The sequence below is a fragment of the Cucurbita pepo genome, chromosome 4 (genome assembly GCF_057944985.1).
Source record: "Cucurbita pepo subsp. pepo isolate OVF chromosome 4, ASM5794498v1, whole genome shotgun sequence".
Lineage (NCBI taxonomy): Eukaryota > Viridiplantae > Streptophyta > Magnoliopsida > Cucurbitales > Cucurbitaceae > Cucurbita > Cucurbita pepo.
In genome coordinates this window covers 12,859,297-12,885,146 of record NC_141801.1, presented here as the reverse complement: position 1 = coordinate 12,885,146, position 25,850 = coordinate 12,859,297, and the positions used below count along the sequence as shown (strand labels likewise).

Sequence of the window (25,850 nt, the reverse complement as noted above, 5' to 3'; positions counted from 1 at the left end):
TACAATTCAAACCATTGATTCAGTCTAAGTCCCAACCCAGTCCACAAATACCCCGATCATCGTGTGTGGGAGATCGGAGGGGCAAAGAAATAGATTACCCCAAAATAATGCCTAATAATAATAATAATCATAGCAAAAAGATGTTGCACCAAAGAGCTTTAACGTCGTACAGCTTTATGAAGCGCTAAGGGTAAAAAATAAATCAAAACTATCTTCTCACATAAATGTAAATGACTAATTGAAGAGTACCTTCAGTTTCTTCTACCGCAATTAATAACCTAAGAAAAAATCCAAAAAAAAAAAAAAGAAAAAAAAAAAAGAAGGTAGATCTCAATTCTCAATTTTACTGTCAAAAAATTGTCAACGTATCTCTTCCCTTAACTGTTCAACCAGAAACTGCGCTACGGTTTACCCCACCCTGACGACCTCCTCCCCTTCCGCCTCCGTTTTGGTTAGCCCGCTGATAACCATCCCCATTGCGTCCAGTCGAACCCCGAGCTCGTCCAGCAAACTCACCCTGGTTTCTGAAATCGTTTCTTCCATAGCCTCTGCCACCACCGTAGTTCCCTCTTGCCCTGAAACTGTCACTGCGGAAACCACCTCCTCTTCCTGTAGGGAACCTCCCTCCTCTTCCACTTCCGCTAACTGAATAAATCAATTGATTAACATGATAATCAGCTCTTGCAGGCAGCAACTGGCTAAGAATTCGTACGCTCCTCTACTTAAGTTTCATATGGCTTAAATGTATAGCCCTTCTTAACCTATCAATCAAAGGAAAAAGGAAAAAAAAAAAAAAAAAAAAGTTAAGTTGAGACACGAGCTTACCTCGGGTGGTAGTCCTCTTCTCCTCAACAACAGCTTGACGATCACCAATTGTGACTGGCGAAGCCTAGTGTTATTGAATTAAGAAAAATCAGACCAACAATATCAAATCAAAAAATCACAAACATATTGTCAAAACGAAAAGTGAAAGCAAAAATACAAAGTGAATAACCATTCCCATGGCTAACAAAAGAAAAGGTTAAGAGATACACACGAAAGAACCAGAACTACTTGATAATTTCACGCTCACAATAACCTAAGGAAGTAATTTTAGCACTTATCTAAACCACATCCATAACATTGTAGTTCTCAATATTTCAGCCTAAAAGAAACGAAATAGCAAAATGTAACACATATAGTTGTCCAATGACACGTACTTAATGAGCATGATTCCAAAGTAACAAGAGGAATCATTTTTTACTAAGAAAAAAAAAGTAGACATGCACTGTCTACCGAGTTTGAAATTGTCAACTCCTGTTCAATGTAGCAACACTTGGGTTCACAAAATTATCGAAAACCATTATCTAGCCTTCAACATTAAACGGGTAAGAAAGAACTATGCGATGTTCATTATCATAGACAAGCAAATTGAAGTAGGTTGGAATCTATGACCTCCTGGTTGAATCAAAGGTTTTTCACTATTATTTCAAGCTAAATAATAAAAAAAAAATTACATAGAAAAAAAAATTTCACTAGTCTGGTGAAGGTCAAATAATTTCCAAAAGCAAAAGATGTAAGTAAAACAATTAGGTCATCAATTTACTCCGATGCAGTCAACCCAACACCACGACACCGGTCGGTCACTCACTTTCTGACCCTAATTTTAACCTGATTTGTGACAAGATACAAACAACAAAGAAGGCATCTTGACAGTTACAATCTAGGTTGACTATTTTTCTCTTCAAGGCTTGAATAACAAGCCCAGTTCATAAATACAAATAAGCTGGAGCACATTTAGCAGTATCCCACCCAAGATAGATGATATAAATTTCTATTTCATTTCCATTAATATTCTGTCGAGGTGCACTAAATTACTAACATGAACCTGTACAAAACAAAGGTCGGCATGGTGTTATGGCCTAGACTAGGGACATGACACAAAAGGAAACACAAGTAGAAAATATCACAAATTATGGTCTTATATTGAAGGTCCAACTTTTAGATATAACACGGAAAATGCATATTCAAGTTACATGAATCAATTTGAATCCTTCGGTAAACTGTAAAAAAAAAGCATCTACAGCCAAAACAAATCATCTCGAGAAGACAAATTCTTTTTAATGCTTTAATTTATTCCGTATAAATAAAATAAGCTTTGGGATCAATAACATGTATAAAACACATCACTAGTTGATGAAAAATGAAAACGTGGAGAAAGGATTCATGTTTTAAAAAATACCTTTGCAGCCAATGCAAGTATGCAACATGTAAATATTGACCGAAGACACATGAGAAGGACAAGGTAAGAAAAAACAAAGAAATCGCATGGAGGACATGGAATTTGAGCGCACAAGATCATCTAACACACCGGTAAGACGTACTGGAAGCAAGAAGAAAAACAAAGAAACAAGGAAGGAGAACAAATATAACCATATCAGTACAGTATAGAATTCATTCATTCAAACCTAATATAATTTTTGTAGAAACAAATATTACAGGAAAAAAAACACTCAAATCCAAACGATACAGCACAAAATCTCGAAAGGCCCACGGTACATAAGTCCTAATTCAGTGCAATCCTAATTTAGTTATTTAACAGAAAAAACAGATCATACACTCTCTCTAGTAAGAAGTTCCATCAAATAACACTATAATCAGAAAATGAACCATCAAATAATATTATAATCATAAAATGATCCATCCATAATATAATCTAAATAGACAAGATGTATTAAGAGACCCAGACGACAAAGATCTGATAGATGAATTATACATTAAGCAACTTCACAATTGCAATAAGAAGATTAAGGTGCACTGTTATCTTTGTTACCTCAAGTGCACCATGAACAGAGCTTAATTGCTCAAATTCAACAAATCCAAAACAAAAGCCTTGCTGCAGGAGAAAGAAAGAAAATGTTAACATGATAATAAACAAAAATCAGGTTAGAACAAAATGAAAGACGTTAAACTGGGATAGGACCTTATTACTCCTAACTTGAATACCATCACGCTTAATTGGCCCAAATTTCTTAAACTCTTCCTCAAGTTGTTCAACTGTAGCATCAAATGGCAAGTTCCGTACATATATGGAGTGACCTTCGGCTGTAATTAGTATTAGCAAAACATTACATTTCCATGTAAATGTAAACATGTCATTATGACACCGACTGAGAAGAACAACCAAAGCACTATTTATTTGTTTTAATAAATTCTTGTTTGCAATACATATAAAAATGTCTTGCTCAAATGAACTGCTAAAAAAATATAGATATCAACATGAGCACACACACACCTTCCTCATGAAGGTTACTGCTTTCAGGAAGATTGTCACCATTTACTGCAGAAGCATCGGGAACTGGAGCAGGTTTAGCCAGGCCAATAGACTGATGATCAGGATTTGCAGGAGGTGCAGCTCTTACAGGAGTAGTTGCAACATAAACAGGACCAGATATTGATTTTGGCACCTTAACCTGTGAAACAGCAAGCCATCTGAGTAAATGTCTGAAACACGATTGGCACCAAAATATCAAACATGCAGAAAGAAAAAATAACTCACAATTGATGCATACGACTTCTTTGGAGCATCTTCTTGGGCAACAGGGGCTGCATCAGCTGTCACAACTACTTCATGCTCAATTTGTTGTGGGGGCTCAGGAACCTCCTCCTGTTCAACGACTGATCCTTCGTCATTACTGGAAGGGTCACAAACTTCAGGATCATTGTTCATGTCTTCCTCTTCCAATGAAATTGGAGGTTCCACAGTAAGATGATTAGGAGCATGAGATGGTTCTGAAAATGGGGCAGAAAGCTATCTCACAATTCCGCAATAAGGCACATCAAAGTAAATATCATCTGGAAAAGTGAATATACCTGGTTCTGGTGTTGAAGTAACCGTTGTATTCTCTTTGATGGCATCGCCAGAAGAAGAGTTACTTCGATTGGATTCAGTCTCTTCAACATGTCTTAACACATCATTTAAGACATAGTAGCCTTTGTCCTGAGGAGCAAGAAAAAACGTTTGGGAAAATTTTCTCCTCAAGTTGTCCTTCCCAGTTAGGCATCCTGTTACCAAAACAATCACTCCTTTCTCATGAGACTCCTGAGCATCGGCAGTTATTATTTCTGCTGTATAGTCTCCATAATTCAAGGATATGATCTTGTCATTTATTGCCTGTCACAATACAAATTGAACTTCAATTGCTAACCATACAATGCTCATTGATTTATTACATCATTGAAGTAAGACCAATTCAGACCAATAGGAAAAATTCAGCTCTTTACAATAAGCTAGAGAAGATACATGGTTCAACATCAAGTAATAATGAAGAGAGACTGAAACTCAAAAACCATTACACTGCAACCATAAACAATTGGGAAATCAACCACAATTGCTATAGGACAAATTGTCTAAATCTTCAAATTAATAGGATGTGATTAACAGGTATTGTAGCCATTCTGGAATTATGTCGCAGTAATTACCTGATTGCTATAGATAGACCAGATTGGTTGTAATACTAATATAATTTGTATCTTACATGTGAATGTCTGTTTATCTTCAAAGTCGGGAATGCGTACTAGAGGAGATGATATTGACTAGAATAACTTTCAAGTGGATCCCGAGTCCTCAGAAATAAAATACATACTTTTTCATTACATTGTTGGCCTACTTTATCTCTCACCGTGATTTCGTGTATGCATTTACATAATCCATATTCCATCCATAAATAATTTCACAACCATATGCTCCAAACACGATTATAGTACAAATGATTCACGCAAAAAATTCCAAATGCATGACCACAGGATTGGTACTAATTTCATACAGGATAACTATTCAAGACACATCGGGTATAAATATCATGTATACATCATAAAAGCTTACCTGCATGCCTGTCACTGTTGTCATCACTCCATTGACATCTGGACGGCTTAGCAAACTTGAATCCTGATAAAACCGATGCACCGATTGTGGAGAATGATGAAGGATGTGGTAGTACTGCCCAACAAACGCATTCCCAACCACTTGGGCACTGGGAGCAGGGGAAGAACTGGCTTCCTGTGTTGCCGCCATCTACAAGATCATTTAGAGCATACCATAAGCATAGCTCAATGCAATATAACTAGTACCAGAAAATTCACCTACACCTTAAATTGTAGGTTGAATAGACATGTGACTGAAATCTAAGAGAAACAATTGAACTATTTATTACTTAGTTTTTTTAAAAAAAAAAAAAAAAAAAAGAAGCAATATATAGAAGTGCCTAGCCGGCGACATTTAGGTATTACTTAAAGAAACATTTCTTTAGGGTTTATATATTAAATGAACTGAAGACTGAAGTAAAACCACGAATAAAATTTTATAAATATCAGTAATACGATCTTCTTACATCTCACAACCTCTACTTCATCTCGCAAACATGCCCATAATATCATAGATTGTTTAAGAACATATATGCAAAACAACAGTCAGGTTTTACACAATATTTGCAATAAACCACGCAGTATACTATCACGTCAATACAGGTGAGAGTTAAGAAACATTTATGCACGACTAGAAAACTGACAATCGAAGAGGATAGAGGCAAATCGTCGCCGAACAGTAATGGGTAGCAAATGGCGAACGAATGCGCTGAGCCCTAAATGGAGAAAAAAAAAAAAAAAAAAAAAGTAACAAAATGAAACCCCACAAAACCCTAATACAGATCAACCGCCTGAAGAGAAGAACAGGATTAACCAGAAATAAGTAATCATCGATGGATGATTCAACAAACATTCCGCGCAGATCAAGTAAACAAAACAACTGAGGTCCTGAAAACAATAACATCGAAGAAGAAGAGGGAGAAGAAAAGAAGCACCTGCAAGGGCAGAGAATAGAGGTTCCGATAGAGATCTGAGCGCCTAGAACACAAGGAGAGAATAGAATACCAAACTCGAGAGTAAAGATTCTGAGGCTTTATAGCATTAGGGTTTTTGTGATAAAATAAAGGGTTAAATGAAATATAAACCCCTCTTCGACATAGTTTAATAGATTTCAAAATTTGTTATATATGTTTTTTTTTTTTTTAATAATAATTTTAGCACAATTAATATCGATTTGTCTGAATAAAAGACTCGAAATGTCGACACTTTTATGTATTTATTTATTTATTTTAATATACATTAATATCTAGTATTTAACTTAATATAGTTAATTATGAATTAAAATAAAATTCATCCTATCCACGTAAAATTAAATGAAAACATGGTGGAAATAGAAATTGAAATATTTAAAAATTAATAAAAATATGAAAAATAGAAAAATCAAAATCATATAAACACTTTTATCCATGGTATTATTGATAATAAAAATTAATAAATTGCATAATAATAATGGACTATTTTTTCATTGAAATATCTAACCAATAACCAATATTTATTTATTTTTATCTATTTATAATTAAATAAAATGTGGTTGTTTAATAATAAGTAGTGTTTAAAAAGGATTTTAAAATTAACCAATAAGCCATATTTTTTTAATTTAATGGGCTAAATTAATAAAAATGCTTACACTCTTTCAAAACTTTAAATATATATATATATATATATACTTTCACTTTTGAAAGTGGTTAAAAAGAAAAGTTTAATTAATAACCTTAAATGTATTTTTTTTTTAATTTAAAAATATATCTACAGTTAATATCTTGATTTATAAATTTTTAATTCAAAAATAACATTAAAAAGTTTGGATGAAATTATGAGGTGTCAAACTAATTTATTTTATAGATTAAGAATTTTGGTGAACACATTATTTTTATAAATGTAAAGCGTGTTAATCGTATTTTTAAAATTTTATGAATATTTTTTAAATACTGTACTCATAGTAAAAGTATTTTTCAGTTTTTTTTTTAAGATATATTAATAAAACATCTTATAAGTATTTTTAAAACATTATTAAACATTTAAGGTTATTTTTTTAACCAAAATATCAACCGCAAACCGTAAATATATATTTAAGATTTTTTTAATATTTAATGATATTAAATTTTTTTTTAGACAATATAGAATGTGCCAAAATATATATCCCATATTATTAAATGTATAAGAAAACAATTTCTTATTCGTAATAATATTTTTCTTATTCTTCTAATGATTGAAGGGAGAGTTATATTGTAATTTGGCATGAGTTCTTATATGGTTAAAGATACGTATCAAATTATTATGTAAATAACAGTAAAATTAGACTAAATAAAATAATAAATAATATAAATAAGTGTACACAATTGCGTACGAACAACTCCAAATTACGAACATATTAATGAATATACCAGACATCTTAAAATATTTTATAAGATTTTTTTTACGTTTTCGTTAATCCAAGATTTTACCGGATGAACTCAAAACTTGAACTGATTCTATTACCATTCATAAAATTAACTCAACCCAATTCGAGAGGCTAATCCAACTCAAGTATTTTATCTTATAAAATATTATTATATTTATTATATTGATTTACTTTATTTATATATATATATATATATATATATATATATATTATTATTATAATAGAAATTAGAATTTACCTATTAAAATTTTTATTTAAAAGAAATATATATTTTTAAAAAATTTAATAAAAGAATGTTAAGAAATTCGTAATCCCTCGTAATTATTAGCCATCGTCCCCACAAATTTCGCGCATACGTTAACTGAAATACGCGCGGGCGGAAAGACATTTCTATTCGAGTCTCCCCTGCCTCATCCCTTCCCCAAAGGGCTGCTCATCGATGAAGAAGCCATGGAAGATCAGGGGAGCTTGCCCAAAATCCGGGCGCCTTTCACTTTCCCCTTATACAGCACCGCAGAGCTGATGCCCATTGTACCCGTGGAGGAGGGTATTGGAAGCATTGGACGTAGTTCTTTTTATTGTTGTCCTAAACAAATAGCGTTTCTCGTTGTATGCTTTTGGGTGTTTTGTCTTCGTACTGTAAAGTGGCAGGAATTGAATTGATTCAACATCTTTTTACGTTTGTTTGTCTGTTTGTGCTTGAATTATGTTCTAGGATCTACCGATACAATCTTCTCAAAACCAGTCGGAATTTATGGTAGTTATCTAAGAGTTGTATAGCTTTTTTCACGTATTTAGATTATTTAGGTGCTCCGTGATTGTTTGTTTCTGGATTTTGTATTTGTCGTGTTGGCTGGTAGGAATTGTTCTTTCTTTTGCTTCTTTTAAACTTACTGTCATGTATCTTAACCTTCTGAAAATGTAATGGAGATTTAGCCACCGGCAAAGAGTTAGGTTACCAAGCTCTTTTGGCCAAGAACAATTACTTTTATGAGTTCTAGATACAGAATGTCTGCTTGACTGAACATGGGAATAAACATTTAGTGGCTTTATCACAGCATAAATCACTTTATGATGTTGGAAAGGTCAAGCTTGAATGCATTTCAATGATTTGAACTTCAATTTGAACCAACTATCTTATTTGGTTCGTGCTTGGTGGTTTGCCAATTCGTTTCATGCTAATGGTTCTTGTATTTCATCAAATTTAGCTGGTACGAATTGACTCTATTTATGAGATATCAATCCTAGATTTTATGAGGGTACTCAATCTTCAGCCTCAATATGACTTCAAGCCGGTATAATCTGGATCGTGTTTGCATTTTTCATGGTGTTTAAATTCTTTCTGAGCCTGTGATTAATCACTTTAGTTGTGTTCCACTGAATAAATATGTCCTTGTTTTGAGCTCGTACATTTATAGCTCTGAAGCTGGGGCTCATGGGTGATTGAATTAATCGGTTTTATCATTTAATTGTGAGCTTCACTTTTTCTAAGACAAAATTACATTCTCTATATTGCTTCCCTATGCTTCACAGGTAATCTTGTTTTAAATTTTGTTTCATTGATTATCACCTTGCATTAGAACCGTGGTTATCATGTTCCTTGACCATGAAGTTCTCCTAGCTGTCAGTTTATTGTGAGCTGACAAGGATTAAGCCTGAGAGCGCAGTTAGGGAATAAGTCAACCCAATCCATTCACTTTCCTGAGAAAGGAAAAATGTGCAAGACGAGAGAGTTGCACATTTTTGTAGTGCAAAGACAAATATTTTTGAACTTTCATTCTCCATAGCCCATCATCGTGTATGTTTATGGTGTTTTTTAAACCAACTTTTAATTCTAAATTTCTATTACTTTTCAGATTGGAGGGCTTGTACCATATATCTTTCTAGACAATGAACTTGTTTGTTCTGCAGTTTCTATGCAGAAGTTGGATTTTTTATGAGTTCACCTGGTAGATTTCTATAAACAACTATGTGAAACCAACCCAAAACATTTAATTAGATTTCACACCATTCTGTCAACAGTTGTTACAGATATTGATACTATTTTGATACTATCAAGGTCGGCCTAGCAATGTTATTGACGTAGTGTGCTTCTATTTCTTTTAGTAAATAAATGTTTATTTTCTCAATTATGTACCATATGACTTGTTATTAGGTACGTAGAGTAGTAGAAAAGCACCCCTCTGCACTTATTGTTCTGTTGCCCTGTCTTTCGTTTCGCTGCACTTGAGGTCGAATTGTTATATATAATTGAGGTGTAGGCTGTCGCTAGGTCGTTTTGTAATTATAATCTTGCTTTTGTTCTTTTGGATTGAAGTACTTCTACATAGTTAGAGTGGATCATTTTTGTTCGGGATTGTTTTTTGTATGGCCTTGTATATTCTTTCATTTTCTCAATGAAAGTACGGTTTCTTACCAAAAAAAAGTGTAGGGGTTATGGTGCTTGACTTCATTAGAGGATAATTATCACACTTTACATTTTCGATTCCCTTTGTTAACGCTGTGTTGGCCTAAAATCCGAATATAACAAACGACGAGGAAACATGGATGACATGTCCACTTGTTTATAATGTTGATAATCCTGCCCACATTAGTTTATGTAATAGTTTAAGTAGGTGAGGATGATTTATTGAATTCATAGCCTGTAAAACCTCCTTATTTACCACGCCTCTCTGTGCTTGCCTATTTTGTATTTGTTAGTCTCTCACTTATGTCTTGTTTTCCATCTCTAAATTTGTGCTAAAATAGTAATAATTGCTGTATCCTAACTGAAACAGATGTTAGTTTTTTGCAAAGAATAAAGGAGAAGGGGAAAAGACTGCAGAAATAATCCAATGGCATCAAGTTTCGGTTTACCGATATCGATAGCTGTGACCTCCAATCATACAAAGAGTTAAGTGTGAACTCTATGATTGACTTGGATGCAAACGTTACATCTGATCTTGACATGATTTATTTTGATGGCTCATCTTCAGTTCAATCATTTGAGAGAATGAAAGAAGTTTGCTTGGTTATGAGGATTCAAAGACGTGGGTTGATGCCAAATGCTACATGCCTTGAAAGTTGACGTCCAGCCGCTCCCACCTCCATCGCTTCCATAGCATTGATGTAAGAACCCCTTTTCATTGTTTTCATCAGACTTTTTATGTGTGGCTGAGAATGCTCTGTTTATCCTTTACTTCAGATTCCATCTTATTTGTACTTGTTATGATTTTTGGTATTCAGTCTTTCGTCTATGGATCATCTCCTTTGACACATCATTCTTTACCTTCTTTGTTTTTCTCTTTTACCATTCTTTTCTCCCAAGTGAAATCATCTTGGATGGGCTTGGTGGTTGTTGATCTGATGAAAAAGGTAATGGGCCAACTTGACTAGAATTGGATCAAGAGGGTCGGCCTATGATTGTAGCCCGATATAGAAGTTTCGCACATTTCAGATGTTATAAAGTCGAGTAAGACCACATAAAGAGGCCAAGAGTTTGCCTCTAGGATCATCTTACTTAGGAAGCATCCCATTTATATTGGAGTTCAGTTCTATCCCATTTTTAGGATTTACAAAGTTCCATTCTTGAACCTTACAATTTACCTTCTCGAATATAATTCATGAACTACAGATTCATTTATTCTCGAGCTCGATTTCTTTTTATATCTCATTTGATGTAGGCCTCTCTTTCGGAGTTTTATCATTCTTATTAGTCACAACCATGGCCAATGTTCTAGTCGAACAATCTACGAAAAAAAATTTAGATGAATATCTTCTAAACGAGTACAGCAGTGGAAAAGAAGATTGATGGAACAATCTATGAGAAAAAACAAATCATTTAGATGGACATCTCCCGAACAAAGTGATTGATCGAACAATCTACGAAAAATAAATAAATTATTTAGACAGATATGTTCCGACCCAAGTACATTAGTAGAAAAGAAGATTGATGAGGCTAACCTAATCTCTTCCATGGAAGTGATTCCACTGCCATGCCATTGGGACTCTGATCTGCCCAGAAGAAACCGAAGCAAATAACTTGTATTAAAATTTTAACATTTTATTTATATTTTATTATATTATTTTGAGATGGTCAGTTCTTTAATGGTTAATTATTGTCATAAATGAATAAAATATTGTTTGGATTTTGGAGAGTATCAATAATTGATAATTCACTTTAAATGCCATTCCAGAGATTTCTGACATCTATCTTTTTTTCTGCCGCCAATCATCAAGGAATCGTTTATCCAATCAAGAATCCCATCCCTAAAATAAAATTAAAACCCAATTCTATAGTTTTTATGTACAAATTTAATATTGTTTGATATATGAAAACAAAATGTATATTATTTCATCATATCATATTTTATATGATAAATTACAAAATTATTATTTGGAAAAAGTATACTAAACCTTCTTTAAACTATTAATTTTTTTCAAATGTATTTATAAAAAAATTGATTTGTGTGAGATCATATATCGGTTGAAGTGGGAAACGAAACATTCCTATAAATATGTTACAAAGATGTGAAAACCTCTCCATAGAAGTGTTTTAAAACCGTGAGGCTGATGACGTTATATAACAAGTCAAAACAGACCATACTTGTGAATCCACTAAAAATACTTGTGCGCAGCTACCAAACTAGACCCATGGCTCGAGTTTTTTAGAAGTTATTCAAAACCCACAAAAAAATACTTGTGTGCAACTACTAAACTAGACCCATTGCTTGAGTTGTTTCATGTCATAAATAAACGCAGATGCTGATAATATCCATCAAACAACGAGCTCAAAAGATCCATCAAACATGAATTATGGAACGAAACTATAATTATTTTTTAGGGTTATATCTTGAAACGAGGAATTTAGTGTCGATATCATCTGTGAAACACAAAAGAAGTGTTTTTTGGGCAGTAAAAAAGCAGAGAAGCCTTAAACTCAGAGTCTTAAACTCAGAGTCTTAAACTGTACCAATTTAGAACCCTAAACCCAATAAAACTAATCATATGGGGTTTTCAAAGTTTCAACCTTTTTCTTACCATTTTCAATACCCTACCAATTAGGACTGCCCTGTCAGCTCAGTATTTACCCACAAAGGACCATTCTTCTTAATTTCCTAATTATATTTAATAAACTTTCAATTTTTATTTATAAATTGGGGGAAAAAAATTAATGGGTATTTATAGGTTTAATTTTAATATATTTTTAAAATTTATTATTTTTTTGAAATAATAATAATAAAAAATTAATAAATAAACTATTTTTTTTTTCCAAAAAATTAAATTAAAAAATTCATTTTTACAGTGCAGTGAAGATGGAGATATAAAGTTGGGGTCAGCTTTTTTGACTGTCTCTTCCAATTGTTGCAGTGCAGCAGCTACAGTAACTATTAATAATACTCAAGAAAAGTCACCTCTCTCTCTCTCTCTTAAATTTCTCTCTCTAAAAAGCCATAGGAAAGATGATAATTTGGAGGGTTTAAGGTTTTCTCTTTCTTTCATGGCTCCCCATTTTGCAATGTTCTTTATGAACTTTTGCAGTGATGATAAGATGTTTATGTTCTTTTCCTTTTTTTTTAGCTCCATAGTCATGGTGGGCTAAGCTTTTAGGGTTTGTTGCCCAAACTCGTTGTTGTAACGACTTAACCGATAAAATCTAGTTTGGTTTAACGTATTAATCGAAACGTTGAATGAAATCGACTCTCATTTTAGACATTAATGAAAAATTTGTAAGTGACAAGAAAAATATGCCACCTTCCAATGTCTAATAGTTTATAACAACAACTAATGACTTGTGCATGATTGTTAAGTCTACAAACGACTTTCACATTTTGTCCATTTTGTTACTATTAAATGTTACTATCATTGATATAACCGAGAGGCATTGATAAGTCAATTTTAGGCACGGTATGCTCGACCTCCACGTGTTGCCGAGCTAAAAAACGTCAATATGAGTATAATTTAGTGGTTATAATATAACCCGACTCTATCTCTCGTAAAAGGTCACATGTCGGTTTGAATATGCGTATTGTAATAGTGACGTAAAATTGAAGATATGAAATAAAAATTGAAAGTTAGATAATAAATACAAAATTCAACTATCTTACTGCCACTATGTCTCTCTAGTGCATGCCTGTGGTCCTTATTGGCATTGAGTTGGATGCCTTTAAATTAAAAGAACCTATATTGGTCCCTCATCTACTAAGTTGGAGAGTTGCTATAGCTTTCATCTTCTAATAACCCAACTTTGTAAATGCCTTACACACCACAAACCCTAATTTCTTGACTCTATGAGTTATTCCCTTTTCCCCCAAATCCTAATTATGCACCAACTTTTAGTTGGATTTTGTATTATTGCTTAAAGTAAGTAGTTTTATGTGATCCCGAAACCCTATCGATAGTCTTTGTGGGCTGTTAGGTAACGATTTTGCTTTTAGTTAGCTAAATTCTTTTAACGAGAGTGAAAATTTGAATATCTGACGTTTAGATTGAGTATATGATGTATTGACCAATTGGGTTAAGCTCAAATTGATTTTTTAGTACCATCGAGCTGAATAGGTAATTTTAAAATTTGGTTGAGGATTCGAAAGTATCCTTGTGTGAAATCCCACATCGGTTGGAGATGGGAGCGAAACATTGCTTATAAGGGTATGGAAACCTCTCCCTAGCAGACACGTTTCAAAACCTCGAAGGAAAGTTCGAAGAGGACAATATCCACATGGTGGGCTTGGGCTGTTACAAATGGTATCAAACCCAGAAATCGGGCGGTGTGCCAACGAGGATTCTGGGCACCCCGATCCCACTTCGGTTGGAGAGGGGAACGAAACATTGCTTATAAAGGTATGAAACCCTCTCCCTAGTAAACACGTTTCAAAACCTCGAGGAAAAGTTCAAAGAGGACAATATCCACACGGTGGGCTTGGGCTGTTACAAATGGTATCAAACCCAGATATCGGGCGGTGTGCCAGCGAGGATTCTGGGCACCCCTGATCCTGATCCCACATCAGTTGGAGAAGGGAACGAAACATTACTCATAAGGGTGTAGAAATCTCTCATTAACAGACGCGTTTAAAGTCCAAAGAGGACAATATCCACACAGTGGGCTTGGGCTGTTACAAATGGTATCAAACCCAGATATCGGGCGGTGTGCCAGCGAGGATTCTGGGCACCCCTGATCCCACATCAGTTGGAGAAGGGAACGAAACATTACTCATAAGGGTGTAAAAATCTGTCCTTAACAGACGCGTTTAAAGTCCAAAGAGGACAATTGTTATCAAATAAGACCTAAATTAGCGTTCTCGAGTTAACAACCCCTATCTAGAATTGAAAAGAGAATTCCAAACCAACCCCATATTAAATAAGAACAGAAAACCAAATCTTGAGAGAAATAATTACAAAACAAAAGAAGATTTTTGCATACTAAAAGTTAAGAACAATAAATTAGGGTTTTTGATAGTGTCGTTTCTTTGTAATACATGTAGCGTAGCTAGGGCATGCATTGTTCAACAGCTCATGATGTGTAGTAAACAAACCAATAAAGCTGTTTGTAAATGCTGAAAAAGGTTTAGCCTTTCACTTTCTTCCTTGGTTTGGATATCTCCACATCAAAAATCTTATGTATAACATTTATACCCTAATGAACATAATTAATGAATCAAGTTGTAAAACATAGAGGTGGATTAACTAGCAGCCCTGCTGACATCATCTTAGTTCAAACGAGTGCCACGTGGACGAATAACGCAACGCCAAGTGGTCAAGAACACACCTTACCTTTTCCTTTTTCTATCTGGGGTTACATAAATTCTTGGCATCTTCTTTTCTTTACCCATTATAATGTCATTCTTGAGTTAAAAAGTTTTGATTCCTTGCAAAAAATGGAGTTTTCGGCTCTAAAACTCGGCCGTTTCTTGCAATAATTCGTTCTTGTTCTTGTTCTTGTTCTTGTTTCTTGAACGTTTTGAATGGATCTGACGAAGATGAGCTCGTAAAAAGATGTTGAGAAGCTCAAAAGAAAAGGGTTTTGGAGGCAAAGAAGAAGGAATCAGTGATGAAAAATATGATATGGCTAAGGGATCAACGAGGTCAAGGCAGTGGTCAGGGTTTAGAAATCCAAGAATTGTGAGGGTTTCTCGTTCATTTGGAGGCAAAGATAGGCATAGCAAAGTTTGTACCATTAGGGGTTTGAGAGATAGAAGGATAAGGCTTTCAGTTCCAACAGCAATTCAACTCTATGATCTTCAAGACAAGCTTAAACTTGGGCAGCCTAGCAAGGTCATAGATTGGCTACTCGACGTCACGAAACTTGATATCGACAAGCTTCCGCCGCTCCAGATCCCGACCGGGTTGTCTCCGTTTCACCAACATATGCTCTTCCCTCAATATCATCATAATTCTAGTACTCTCCCTCCTCCTCCTCCTCCTCCGTTCGCCTTTGACATGAAGGATTCTTCGACGATGCATATCAGAGACGTCGTGAATCAAACGACGATGATCGAGAAATCGAAGTCGAAAGGGAAGTGGATTGATGGAGGTAATGATCAAGAAGTTGAAGAAGATTATAATGAGCAAATTATGATGAACAATTGTAATGCTTACAATTACAACACTTGTGATCATGATCATGATCATCAACATTCTAGTGGGGTTTTTCCATCACAAATTGAGGCTCAAACAAGTTCATCTTCATGTTCTTCACTTGTTTTCACTCCATATGCTTCATACATCACAAACCCATTTGAAAGCCACATCCATTTCTTGAGCTCAAATTCTCATACTTTGTCCAATCCCTTCATACCATCATCTCTCCACCCTTTTGCCTCACAAAACTTGAAACCCTTTCCTCCAAACTTCAATCTCAAGCAGCTTCTTCATGCTGATAACAACAACGACGGCGGCTCCGGTAAAGACGGGGCGGCGTCTGGTAGCTCATAGAGTGGTCGTGGCCATGGCCGTGGCCGATAGAGACGGAGCAAACTCTCTTGAAGGGCGTGATTAGAAAAGTGTTGTTGGTTTGGAAAGGTTTGTAAGTATACATATTCATAGCTATACTCTTTGCAGTTAATTTGATAGCTTTTGATATATAAATGTTGGAGCATTAGATATAATAATGGGTATCATGGTTTGTTCATTGAAGAAGCTTGTCTGATATATAAATTGTTTGAAATTCTATTTTTAATTCAACAATTAATGATCTCGAGATTCTCTTGCATTCTCTACTCCATGACTGTGTTATTGAACGACTTCTAAGAGTAAAAACGATCTTCATAAACCAACACAGATCCTTTTAGGATGGTTTGTTTTAACTCATATGCTTCCTACAAAAATTTACGGGAGAACTTCCAACATTGGAAAGGGGAACGAAACATTTCTTTTAAGGGTATGGGAACGTCTCCCTAGTAGACGCATTTTAAAACCATGAGACTGATGGCGATATGTAATAGGCTAAAACGAACAATATCTACTAACAATGAGCTTGAGCTGATATATGATTGTTCTAAGTATGCTTAAATTTAGAGTTCTTATGACTGAGCAACCAAAAAAAATGGTGCATTTCTTAACCTTAGTTTCATGTCTTTAAGATTACTCTCGTTCATATGTGACACACTGACAAAACCTTGTAGAGACCGAACAGATAAGGAGACAAAGGACCAGAAAAAGAACAAACCTTTGAACACTGTAACACTTTGAAAACATAAAAAAAAAAAAAAAAAAAAAGTAGTTTTCAGCTGATGTTTCTTTGGCATTAGTCATGTTCTATTTGGATAACTTGTAAGAATAAAGGCAAAGGAAGAACATTCTGAAGGTAGACAAGAAAAATGGTAAAAAAGAGGGGGTAATTTTAGAGAGAGAATGAAAGAGGAGAGAGATTGGAGAGATGGGTGTGTCTCTGAAGCAGAAGCATTGGTGACAAGATCATCCAACAAAACAGTGGGAAAACATATTGATCCTAAAAACCCAGTTGTTGTGTTCTGCATTGGACAAACCCACTCGACACTGTCACTGTCCCTTCATCATTTTTTTTCTTTAAAAAGAAAAAAAGAAGAAGAAAAATCCTTTAATTTGTGGTCCTCTTTCTAGAAAGAAAAAGAGAGGTGGGTAAAATTATGGTTTATGTGTGTTTGTTGCCTTTTTATTACATTTCTTGTAATTTATGCCACGCTCGGTGGGATAAGAGAACGAAGCATTATTCTTTGTTGGGGTATGGAAACCTCATCCTAACAGGCTCGTTTTAAAATCGTGAGATTGACGGCGATATGTAGCGGGCCAAAGTGGACAATATTGGCTAGTAGTGGGCTTGGGCCGTTACAAATGATATCAGAGCTAGACACGGAATGATGTGCTAGCGAGGACACTGGCCTCCAAGGAAGTGTATTGTGAGATTCCATATCGGTCTAAACATTCCTTATAAGGCTCAGTGTGCCATCTAGGACACTGGTCCCCCAAGGGGTGGATTGTGAGATCCCACAAAGGGTGTGGAAACCTTCTTCTAACAGACTTGTTGTGGAAACCTTCTTCGCTCAATGTGCCATCTAGGACACTGGTCCCCCAAGGGGTGGATTGTGAGATCCCACAAAGGGTGTGGAAACCTTCTTCTAACAGACTTGTTGTGGAAACCTTCTTCTAACAGACTTGTTGTGGAAACCTTCTTCTAACAGACTTGTTGTGGAAATCTTCTTCTAACAGACTTGTTGTGGAAACCTTCTTCTAACAGACTTGTTGTGGAAATCTTCTTCTAACAGACTTGTTGTGGAAACCTTCTTCTAACAGACTTGTTGTGGAAACCTTCTTCTAACAGACTTGTTGTGGAAACCTTCTTCTAACAGACTTGTTGTGGAAACCTTCTTCTAACAGACTTGTTGTGGAAACCTTCTTCTAACAGACTTGTTGTGGAAACCTTCTTCTAACAGACTTGTTGTGGAAACCTTCTTCTAACAGACTTGTTGTGGAAACCTTCTTCTAACAGACTTGTTGTGGAAACCTTCTTCTAACAGACTTGTTGTGGAAACCTTCTTCTAACAGACTTGTTGTGGAAACCTTCTTCTAACAGACTTGTTGTGGAAACCTTCTTCTAACAGACTTGTTGTGGAAACCTTCTTGTCGTGGAAACCTTCTTCTAACAGACTTGTTGTGAAAACCTTCTTCTAACAGACTTGTTTTAAAACCGCGTCGTGGAAACCTTCTTCTAACAGACTTGTTGTGAAAACCTTCTTCTAACAGACTTGTTTTAAAACCGCGAGACCGACAATGATATGTAGCAGGCTAAAGTGGACAATATCTGCCAGCAGTGGGCTTGGGTTGTTACAAATGATATCAGAGCTAGACACTGAACGGTGTGCTAGTGAGGACACTGGCCTCCAAGGGAGTGGATTGTGAGATCCCACATCGGTCAAAACATTCCTTATAAGGCTCGGTGTGCCATCCAGGACACTGGCCTCCAAGGGGGTGGAATGTGAGATCAAACAAAGAGTGTGGAAACCTCTCCCTAATAGACGCTTTTTTAAAAATCGTGAGGTCGACGGCTATACGTAACGGGCCAAAGCAAACAATATCTCCTAGTTGCATAACTTTATTTGTACAAACACTAAAAACACAGTATAATAACTCATCTAGTTAAACTGATCAAGTCATATACACTGTACCAAGATGAACAGGATATAACAAAGCAGTACGAGGAATGTTCGAGTTTTGAATCTCCCATTACACGTAGAACACAATCTCGTTTCTCCTCTACTTTTTTCTTACTAAATATGCCGAGGAATGTTCGAGTTTCGGGCTAAAGTTTCGTAGAGCTACAACGAGAAGAATGAAGTAAGAACAAAATATTTTCATTGATTTTGATTCTTGTAGTCAAGTATTACACAACTACCAACCAGCTCAGAACTGCTAATAAGCACAAATTATTGAGCTTGACACCAAAAAATAGGAGGAAGCAAGAGCACAAGTTCATGTGGTCACTCTATGAAAGCAAATATATGAAGGAAAAACCAGAGGGAATGCAAGCAAACTAGCTAATGCATACCTTATAGCTTTATCTTCCAAAGTTGTACCTCACTGAATAACAATCTCATTAACCAAGTCTTTGAATATCAAGCGCTCGACATCCAACACGACGTCATAGATATCACCACGAAAATCTGTCCAACGCCTCGGCTGGCGCATCACATCGTCTTGCAGAATGTTTTTCGAGTCATTCTTCTCTTCGTCGAAGTTGCATTCGAACTTCTTGGATTGTAACTGTTCTATTTCATTACACAATTGCTTCAAAATCATTTGTCCACTTAGAGCTTCTTTTGCAATCTTTGTTGGTTTCAACCATGGCTCAGGAGCACCACCATCAATGACAGCTAAATTCTCAATAAGTATCTCATTTACAGCATCAAATATGAGCTTGCGCTCCCTATTGGAATTGGAAGATATAGCAGGCGAACTACCGGCCTTCGTTTTCTCCAAAACGTAAAATAACTCTGGGTTGATCGGATTACCAGAAGGATGAAGCTGAAACGTGGTCAGGTCCGAGCCAAGATCTTGGAGTAGAAGGCCGGAAGCTAACAGTATCTCGGAAATGTATCGGTGATCCGGGTTGGTATTCTCACACAACAATGCAATATAGTCTTTTTCTGCTTCATCGTGATGCGAGTTCAAGTGTCTAAGCTTTTGAATCAGATCATCAATATTTTCAAATTTCATATTGTCAATCTCCACGTTACGATTTAAAACCGAACGATTAACAAAGATGTCGTCTGAAAGGTTGCATTGATCTTCGCTACGCCTCTCATTAGAATCTAGACAATCATCACCTAAGAGATACCAAGTTATAAAGTAAAGATCAGCTGCCATGATTTCTGATATTTGGATCAACAAAAAGTTCTGAATCTTTACCTTTCAGAGAGGCATCAAGGATGGTTGTGATTTTTTTCACAGGAGATGGTTCATCATCTCTATATAATGAGCCATCAAGGACAGAGACAGGGCTGGGATGCTCTACTGCTAGTGTATCTTGTTCTATTGTCGACCCGTCTTCACCGACTGCCATCATTGATAACTGAGCAAGCAAAAACATTAGTAAGTGGTATGCAACTAAACGATGAATGAAAAGAACATAAACAAAAGAAGAAAACCTTTTTAACTGAGCTGGTTGTCAATAATTCAGCAGCCTCCATCGCTTGCCTCTGGTCGACGTCGGTCTTGGTTGATTGTATGCTGCTATGGACCTCAATATCCATCTTTGAAGTCATGTCATCACTTTGGCAACTTAAAGATCTTGATTCATTGCTCATCTCACTTGATTGTTCATCACATTGTCTTATATTGGAAGACTTTGTCTCCTTCGTTTTCCTTTTCGGTTTGTTTGCGTCGGATTTAGGTGGATGGGATCGTTTCTCCACCTCGACCTTCCTCAGTCTCAGTCTTGGACTAACAGAATCTGAACTTTTTATCAAGCTCGTGGTCGAGGTGCTTTCTTTAAGTACTACTTGCGGTTTTGAAGAAGTTTGAGGTGATCTTATATGTCTCGAAATCGGCTTCTTCTCAGAGGTAACGACAGCAAGGTCCTTTTGAGTGTTCTTAAGAAAGCGTGCTCGGGTTTGGCTATTGCTAGATCCTTTTTTACTATCCTGAAATCCTTCGTTTCGGAGCTTATGGAGCACGGGAAAGCGATCCATTGGAATCATTGAGGTTGATATAACTGATTTATCAACAGATTTAGCAGGTCTGATGATGATAATTGGAGATTCAGCTACATTGCTCCGTCTGTTTCGTTGGCTTATCAATCTAGTCTTTTGATTAGAACTAGAAGAACTTGGTTCTTGGTTCCTTTGAATTCCAAATACTGAACCTTGTTCTTCCATCCCAATTTCGGATAGTGCTCGAGTTTGAATAGCTTCTAGTATCTTTTTAAGTGCTCTAAGATCCTTACTGGACTGTTGAAGTTCAAGATCTTTCAGTCTCGTCTCGACCTCACCGTAAGCCGAGGAGCTTGGTTCTGGACCAGGCCTAAATGCTGTGCTTTTAGGAACTTGAGCTCCAGCTAGCTTCCTCCAAGGTGCAGTTTCAATAGGGTGCCTTGAATTTGGAATAGGTTTCTTAATCAGATCAAGATTTTTTGTCTGCCGTGGTGAGCTTTTCAGATCTCTAGATTCTAATGGTTTTGCAAAAGATTCACCACCACATTGGGTATCTGTAGCCAATAATGAATCTGGCAACGTTTCAATACCCATCAATTTTGCTACAACACTCGGCAGCCGCTTCTGATGCAGCTCAGGGGCTTTGTCAGTAGAGCAGCTACTATTTGGAACATTCCTACAGACAGTTGTTCTGCTGTCCAATGAGAGTCTAGGGAGCTCTTTCAGTTTAGGACTGGACTTGAGGCTTCTTGATTCAAAGGAGAATCGACTTCGGTCTCTACCGTCATAAGAAAGTCGCGGAGAATCCCGGGAAATTAAACTCTTTCCACGTTTAGCTTCATTCTCATAAGATGATCTTGGACATCCTGTAGTAGCTTCATTAAAGTTCCTGGATGCATCTTTTAGCTTAGCAAGAACTCTAAAAGACTCCTCCATATCGATCTGAATTTCTTGTTTTCGGTTTCTTGCAACTCTCGAAGAAATCTCTGCACATTTGAACATAGGAGGGTGTCTTGGACCGTGATCAAAGTCGTCCACGTCGGTTATTTTAATGAACGATGTTCTTACTTCTCTATGTATAGAGTCTTTCACTACATGTTTGATATTGAATGGTTGCCTCTCTGAACAGCTAGAGGGACTTTCAAGAACATTGATCCTGGCTTCTAGTTCTGCAGTTTTGTTGCACACCAGAGACGACAAAGATGATGAACAGGACGAGAGAGAGTCTCCGGATGATTCAGTAGCCACGCTTTGTTTGTCGTTCGTGTTCTCATTCAGGCTCGACTCCTGTAATGAAAGAACTTCAAATCTTATCACTTACACAAACAGGCGTGGAATATAACTAGTTTTACTATTAGGATCGAGACGGGATTCGAATAAATAAGTCGAGAGTGAGATGATGTTTGAAATCAAAAGAAAAGTTGGCATAAGAATATTAGGGGCTTACAGTGGCTTTCTCATGGTGATGTACAGTGCTAACCGTGTCACCAGAATGGCCTGTACAAGACAAGATTAGATATTGAGCGTATTCTAATGGCCTACTGCTAAGAACACCATGAATGGAAATGCATTGAAAACAACAGCTATCACATAGTTCAATACACAATAACCAGCAAAGACATAAGCAGAAAATGAAGAATTGAAGCATTTTTTTTAATATCTTGTTTATGTTCTTCAAGATATATACAAAAGTTTTGCAGGCAGACATTCAGATGCATAAAACTTTACCCTCTTCCTTCGAGATCAATTAGGACGGTGAAAAACCAAGGATCCTTTCCCTTTCGAGCTTCCTCTCAAGGGTTTTAAAACGTGTCTGCTAGGGAGAGGTTTCCACACTCATAAAGAATGCTTCGTTTCCCTCCCCAATTGAGGTGGGATCTCACAATCCACCCCCTTCAGAGCCCAGCGTTCATCGTTAGCACACCGCCCGGTATCTGGCTCTGATACCATCTATAACAACCCCAAGCCCACCGCTAGTAGATATTGTCCTCTTTGAGTTTTCCCTTTTGGGCTTTCCCTCAAGGTTTTTAAAAAGGTTTCCACACTATTATAAAGAATGTTTCGTTTCCCTCTCCAACTGATGTGGGATCTCACAAGGTTAGTCAGAAAATACAAAACAACAACGACATGAAGCAATCGAAGACGAGATATATTACCAGGTGGGAGCCTCTTGTGACTAATTTGCTTCGTGGCGATCGCATTGTGACGATCAAACAGATGGAGAATACCAGTCATACAGCCTATTTGCTTGCGCAAATCAGGATTGTCATCTGTCAAGGAATGTAGAAGTTTTGCAGCCATATGTTCTCAAACAATAAAAGTGTTCCCTGAGCCCTCCAAGATTGATCTTCTTAGACCAAAGGATCATGCCATATGATCCACCATTCAAAGAATTATGAGCCTCAATATGATGAAAGAGTATTAATCAACACATCAGTTTCTGCCACTGTCCTGTTCATTGCATAGTACAATAAGAATCTAACTTCATTCTCTTTTTTCTTGCCCCACCTTAAATATGGGAAGTCTAAACACAATCTAGGCTCCTACCAGTCCCAAAATGAAAACAGATAATGCTGTAATACTTCCTTGTTTATACCATAAATTAGACCGACATAACTATTTCACTCGGATCACCAATCTGTTCTTCAATGCAAATCTTGATCCCACAGAATTTCCCAGTTGGGTTTGGCAAAGAACACTCTCAATATTAGAAAACCTCAGCCCCAGAGAACCAAATCAAACAATATAAACAAGGGGATGCCGCAAAAGGAGAGACCCAGAAACCAGAATCATCAAGAGTTTGAAGGCAAATACAGAACATTCAAAGAATTCAGCAACTCACGTTACCTAAAATGGTGAAAAGTGAAATGGGAATTTTCCATTGATGATCCAAGAAGAAGAAATGTCCCAGAATTGAATGTGCATCTAAGTGATTATATAAAAGAAAACAAAAAACATAAAACCATAAGGTGATTTGTATAACAATCTGAGAAGAATGGTCAACAAAATAAAAACAATAGCAAGAAGGGGGAGAGAGAGAGAGAATAGAATATGTGGGTCAGATGAGGCCCATTCTAATCGGCCATATGTGAAGCATCCATGTGGAATGCGTATGTGGGTGGGTCTCAAATTGTCTATACGTCCATGTGATTTTGTCAAAACGCAGAGAAGAGAGAAGGGCGAAGAACGGATCCCATTTTGTACTGAAAAACGGAGAAGAATAAAGAAGAAGAAGAAGAAGAAGAAGAAGAAGGAAATATTCCTCTAACCTTCCCCTCGAGGTTCTTCAATGGCGTCAGATTGTGGGTTTCTGGGACGTACTCCCAACAGTACAGTGAAGATCACAGCTTTTGCTTTCCTTGTTTATTCTCACAAAACAGATCATGTGGTTAATTACACACAATCCAATGTGGTTGCTACCCAAGTGTTTGCATATGATACAAAAAATTTCTGGATTTTTTTGTTCAAGTGGGTCTCAACTTTATCATCACCAAAATTTACCTCCCTTTTAAATCCATTTACATTTCATCCATATATATCATTAATTTCCTGCTCTAACTTGTTGACTAAGACTTAATTTCTAAAATTTTTAATGGATCGATTTGTAAAAAAATATTTAAGCATCTAATCTCTTTGAATCAATGAATGAAAGTATGAGAAATTGAGTTTAATCCAGTTTATAGTATATGGCAAACCGATCATTTTTTAGACGTTTCTTCTAATCACTCCCAAACCACTGTTTTCATTTGATATTCTATAATGTAATTAATATAACTATGTATTCAAATGGTAAAATTTATGTATATTATTTATTTTTTAATAAAGAAAAAAAATGCAATTAAATTTTAAATAAAAGAATTTCTATATACAATTATATGGGTAATATAAATCCCAAATCAAAAAAATACCCGAATAATTTTTTATATTAGCGGATCGTTAATTATTTGAAAAATTAAAAAAGAAAAAAAAAAGTTAATATAGCAAAGACAAGGATCTAGCTGTCAAAAACTTTGCTATAAACAAACATGTGAAGGTTTTTAATGATATAAAGTGGTGATGTAATGAAATAAAGAGAAAAGAATATGTTAGTGGAATTAAAATATAGAAAGCTACGCACTGCAAATGTTCCACATGCAGGCCCTAATAATTTATAACTATCTACGTACCAAACAAACACAACATTTCAAAACCCTCATTAAATTATATGTATATAATCACCATGAAGTTAATAATAATAATAATAAAAAGGAGATCATTTGCCGAAATTAAGCACAAGCCACGAGGCTGGCTGCAACTTTATATAAAGATTTTCGGTTGATTTTTAGAACCATTACATGATACTTACCGTCTTTTTTTAAGAATAAAGGCTATCCCACATATCAACAAATTCTTTCGGCATACTTTATCTTCACTCACATGGTTTCTCAAATTTTTTTCAAGAGATCACTCAGCTCCCAACAAAACAAGCTCAAGTTTGAAGTTGCTATAATTGAACCACCAAAAAAATAAGATTCATTGCGTTAGTATAGGTAGAAATTTTCAATTCTTTTGAACATCTCTTAACAATCCTATCCTTAAGTCCCTCTACTCATGTGCACATGCGCACCAACTTTCGTCTTGGTTCGTTCCTGAACCACATCTTATAAGGATAGTTCGGTTTCTTTTTTAAAATCAAACTAATCAAAATGACTCAAATTTATTAGATTTAAGTAACTAACTACTCAAAAATGTTTTCCGATCTAAAGCAAAAACCAATCATTCTATCATATAACCTAATCAATTAAACGCATGCTTGAAAAAAGAGAGGCTAGGTAAGGCGTGGCATGTTCAAACTGTATTCGACAAGCTGAAGTGACCAATCAAAGTCGTTGCAAAACATTTTCCTCACCTTTTTGTCTGTCATTTTATGTCCTGCCATTCAAAAGTCACTTCACATTGACACGTCA

At 35.9% G+C, this 25,850-nt stretch overlaps 3 protein-coding genes and 1 long non-coding RNA gene across 9 annotated transcripts; 2 read left to right on the top strand and 2 right to left on the bottom strand.

The window, feature by feature from the left end:
• Positions 1 to 105: 105 nt before the first annotated feature.
• LOC111793549 (nuclear transport factor 2-like) lies at positions 106 to 5,998 on the bottom strand. The gene is made up of 9 exons (XM_023675480.2): positions 5,838 to 5,998; positions 4,865 to 5,053; positions 3,853 to 4,153; positions 3,539 to 3,771; positions 3,275 to 3,452; positions 2,963 to 3,084; positions 2,813 to 2,875; positions 826 to 889; positions 106 to 645 (listed from the first exon to the last, which is right to left on the bottom strand). Exons 2-9 carry the CDS (start codon positions 5,051 to 5,053, stop codon positions 386 to 388), a joined length of 1,410 nt encoding a protein of 469 aa, XP_023531248.1. The 5' UTR covers positions 5,838 to 5,998; the 3' UTR covers positions 106 to 385.
• Positions 5,999 to 7,625: 1,627 nt separating this feature from the next.
• LOC111793572 (uncharacterized) lies at positions 7,626 to 10,563 on the top strand. Of its 3 annotated transcripts, none has more exons than XR_002814947.2 (3): positions 7,626 to 7,850; positions 10,081 to 10,195; positions 10,279 to 10,563. It is a non-coding gene; the product is annotated as an uncharacterized LOC111793572 (long non-coding RNA). The 3 variants fall into 3 exon arrangements; XR_015420613.1 differs by adding an exon at positions 9,160 to 9,252 and having other exon boundaries at positions 10,081 to 10,563; XR_015420612.1 differs by having other exon boundaries at positions 10,081 to 10,563.
• Positions 10,564 to 15,099: 4,536 nt separating this feature from the next.
• LOC111793571 (transcription factor TCP5-like) lies at positions 15,100 to 16,457 on the top strand. The gene has a single exon (XM_023675517.2). The coding sequence runs from the start codon at positions 15,275 to 15,277 to the stop codon at positions 16,211 to 16,213; it is 939 nt and encodes a 312-aa protein (XP_023531285.1). The 5' UTR covers positions 15,100 to 15,274; the 3' UTR covers positions 16,214 to 16,457.
• A 2,629-nt stretch (positions 16,458 to 19,086) lies between these two features.
• Positions 19,087 to 24,447, bottom strand: LOC111793570 (protein LONGIFOLIA 1). 4 transcript variants are annotated; one of them, XM_023675516.2, is made up of 7 exons: positions 24,174 to 24,447; positions 23,752 to 23,829; positions 23,061 to 23,355; positions 22,352 to 22,401; positions 20,401 to 22,191; positions 20,162 to 20,324; positions 19,087 to 20,079 (listed from the first exon to the last, which is right to left on the bottom strand). In XM_023675516.2, the coding sequence occupies exons 3-7, from the start codon at positions 23,203 to 23,205 to the stop codon at positions 19,331 to 19,333; spliced, it is 2,898 nt and encodes a 965-aa protein (XP_023531284.1). In that variant the 5' UTR covers positions 23,206 to 23,355; positions 23,752 to 23,829; positions 24,174 to 24,447; the 3' UTR covers positions 19,087 to 19,330. The 4 variants fall into 4 exon arrangements, with proteins under 4 accessions (XP_023531284.1, XP_086979701.1, XP_086979702.1 ...); XM_087123575.1 differs by having other exon boundaries at positions 23,061 to 23,829; XM_087123576.1 differs by lacking the exon at positions 23,752 to 23,829.
• Between the last annotated feature and the right edge of the window lie 1,403 nt (positions 24,448 to 25,850).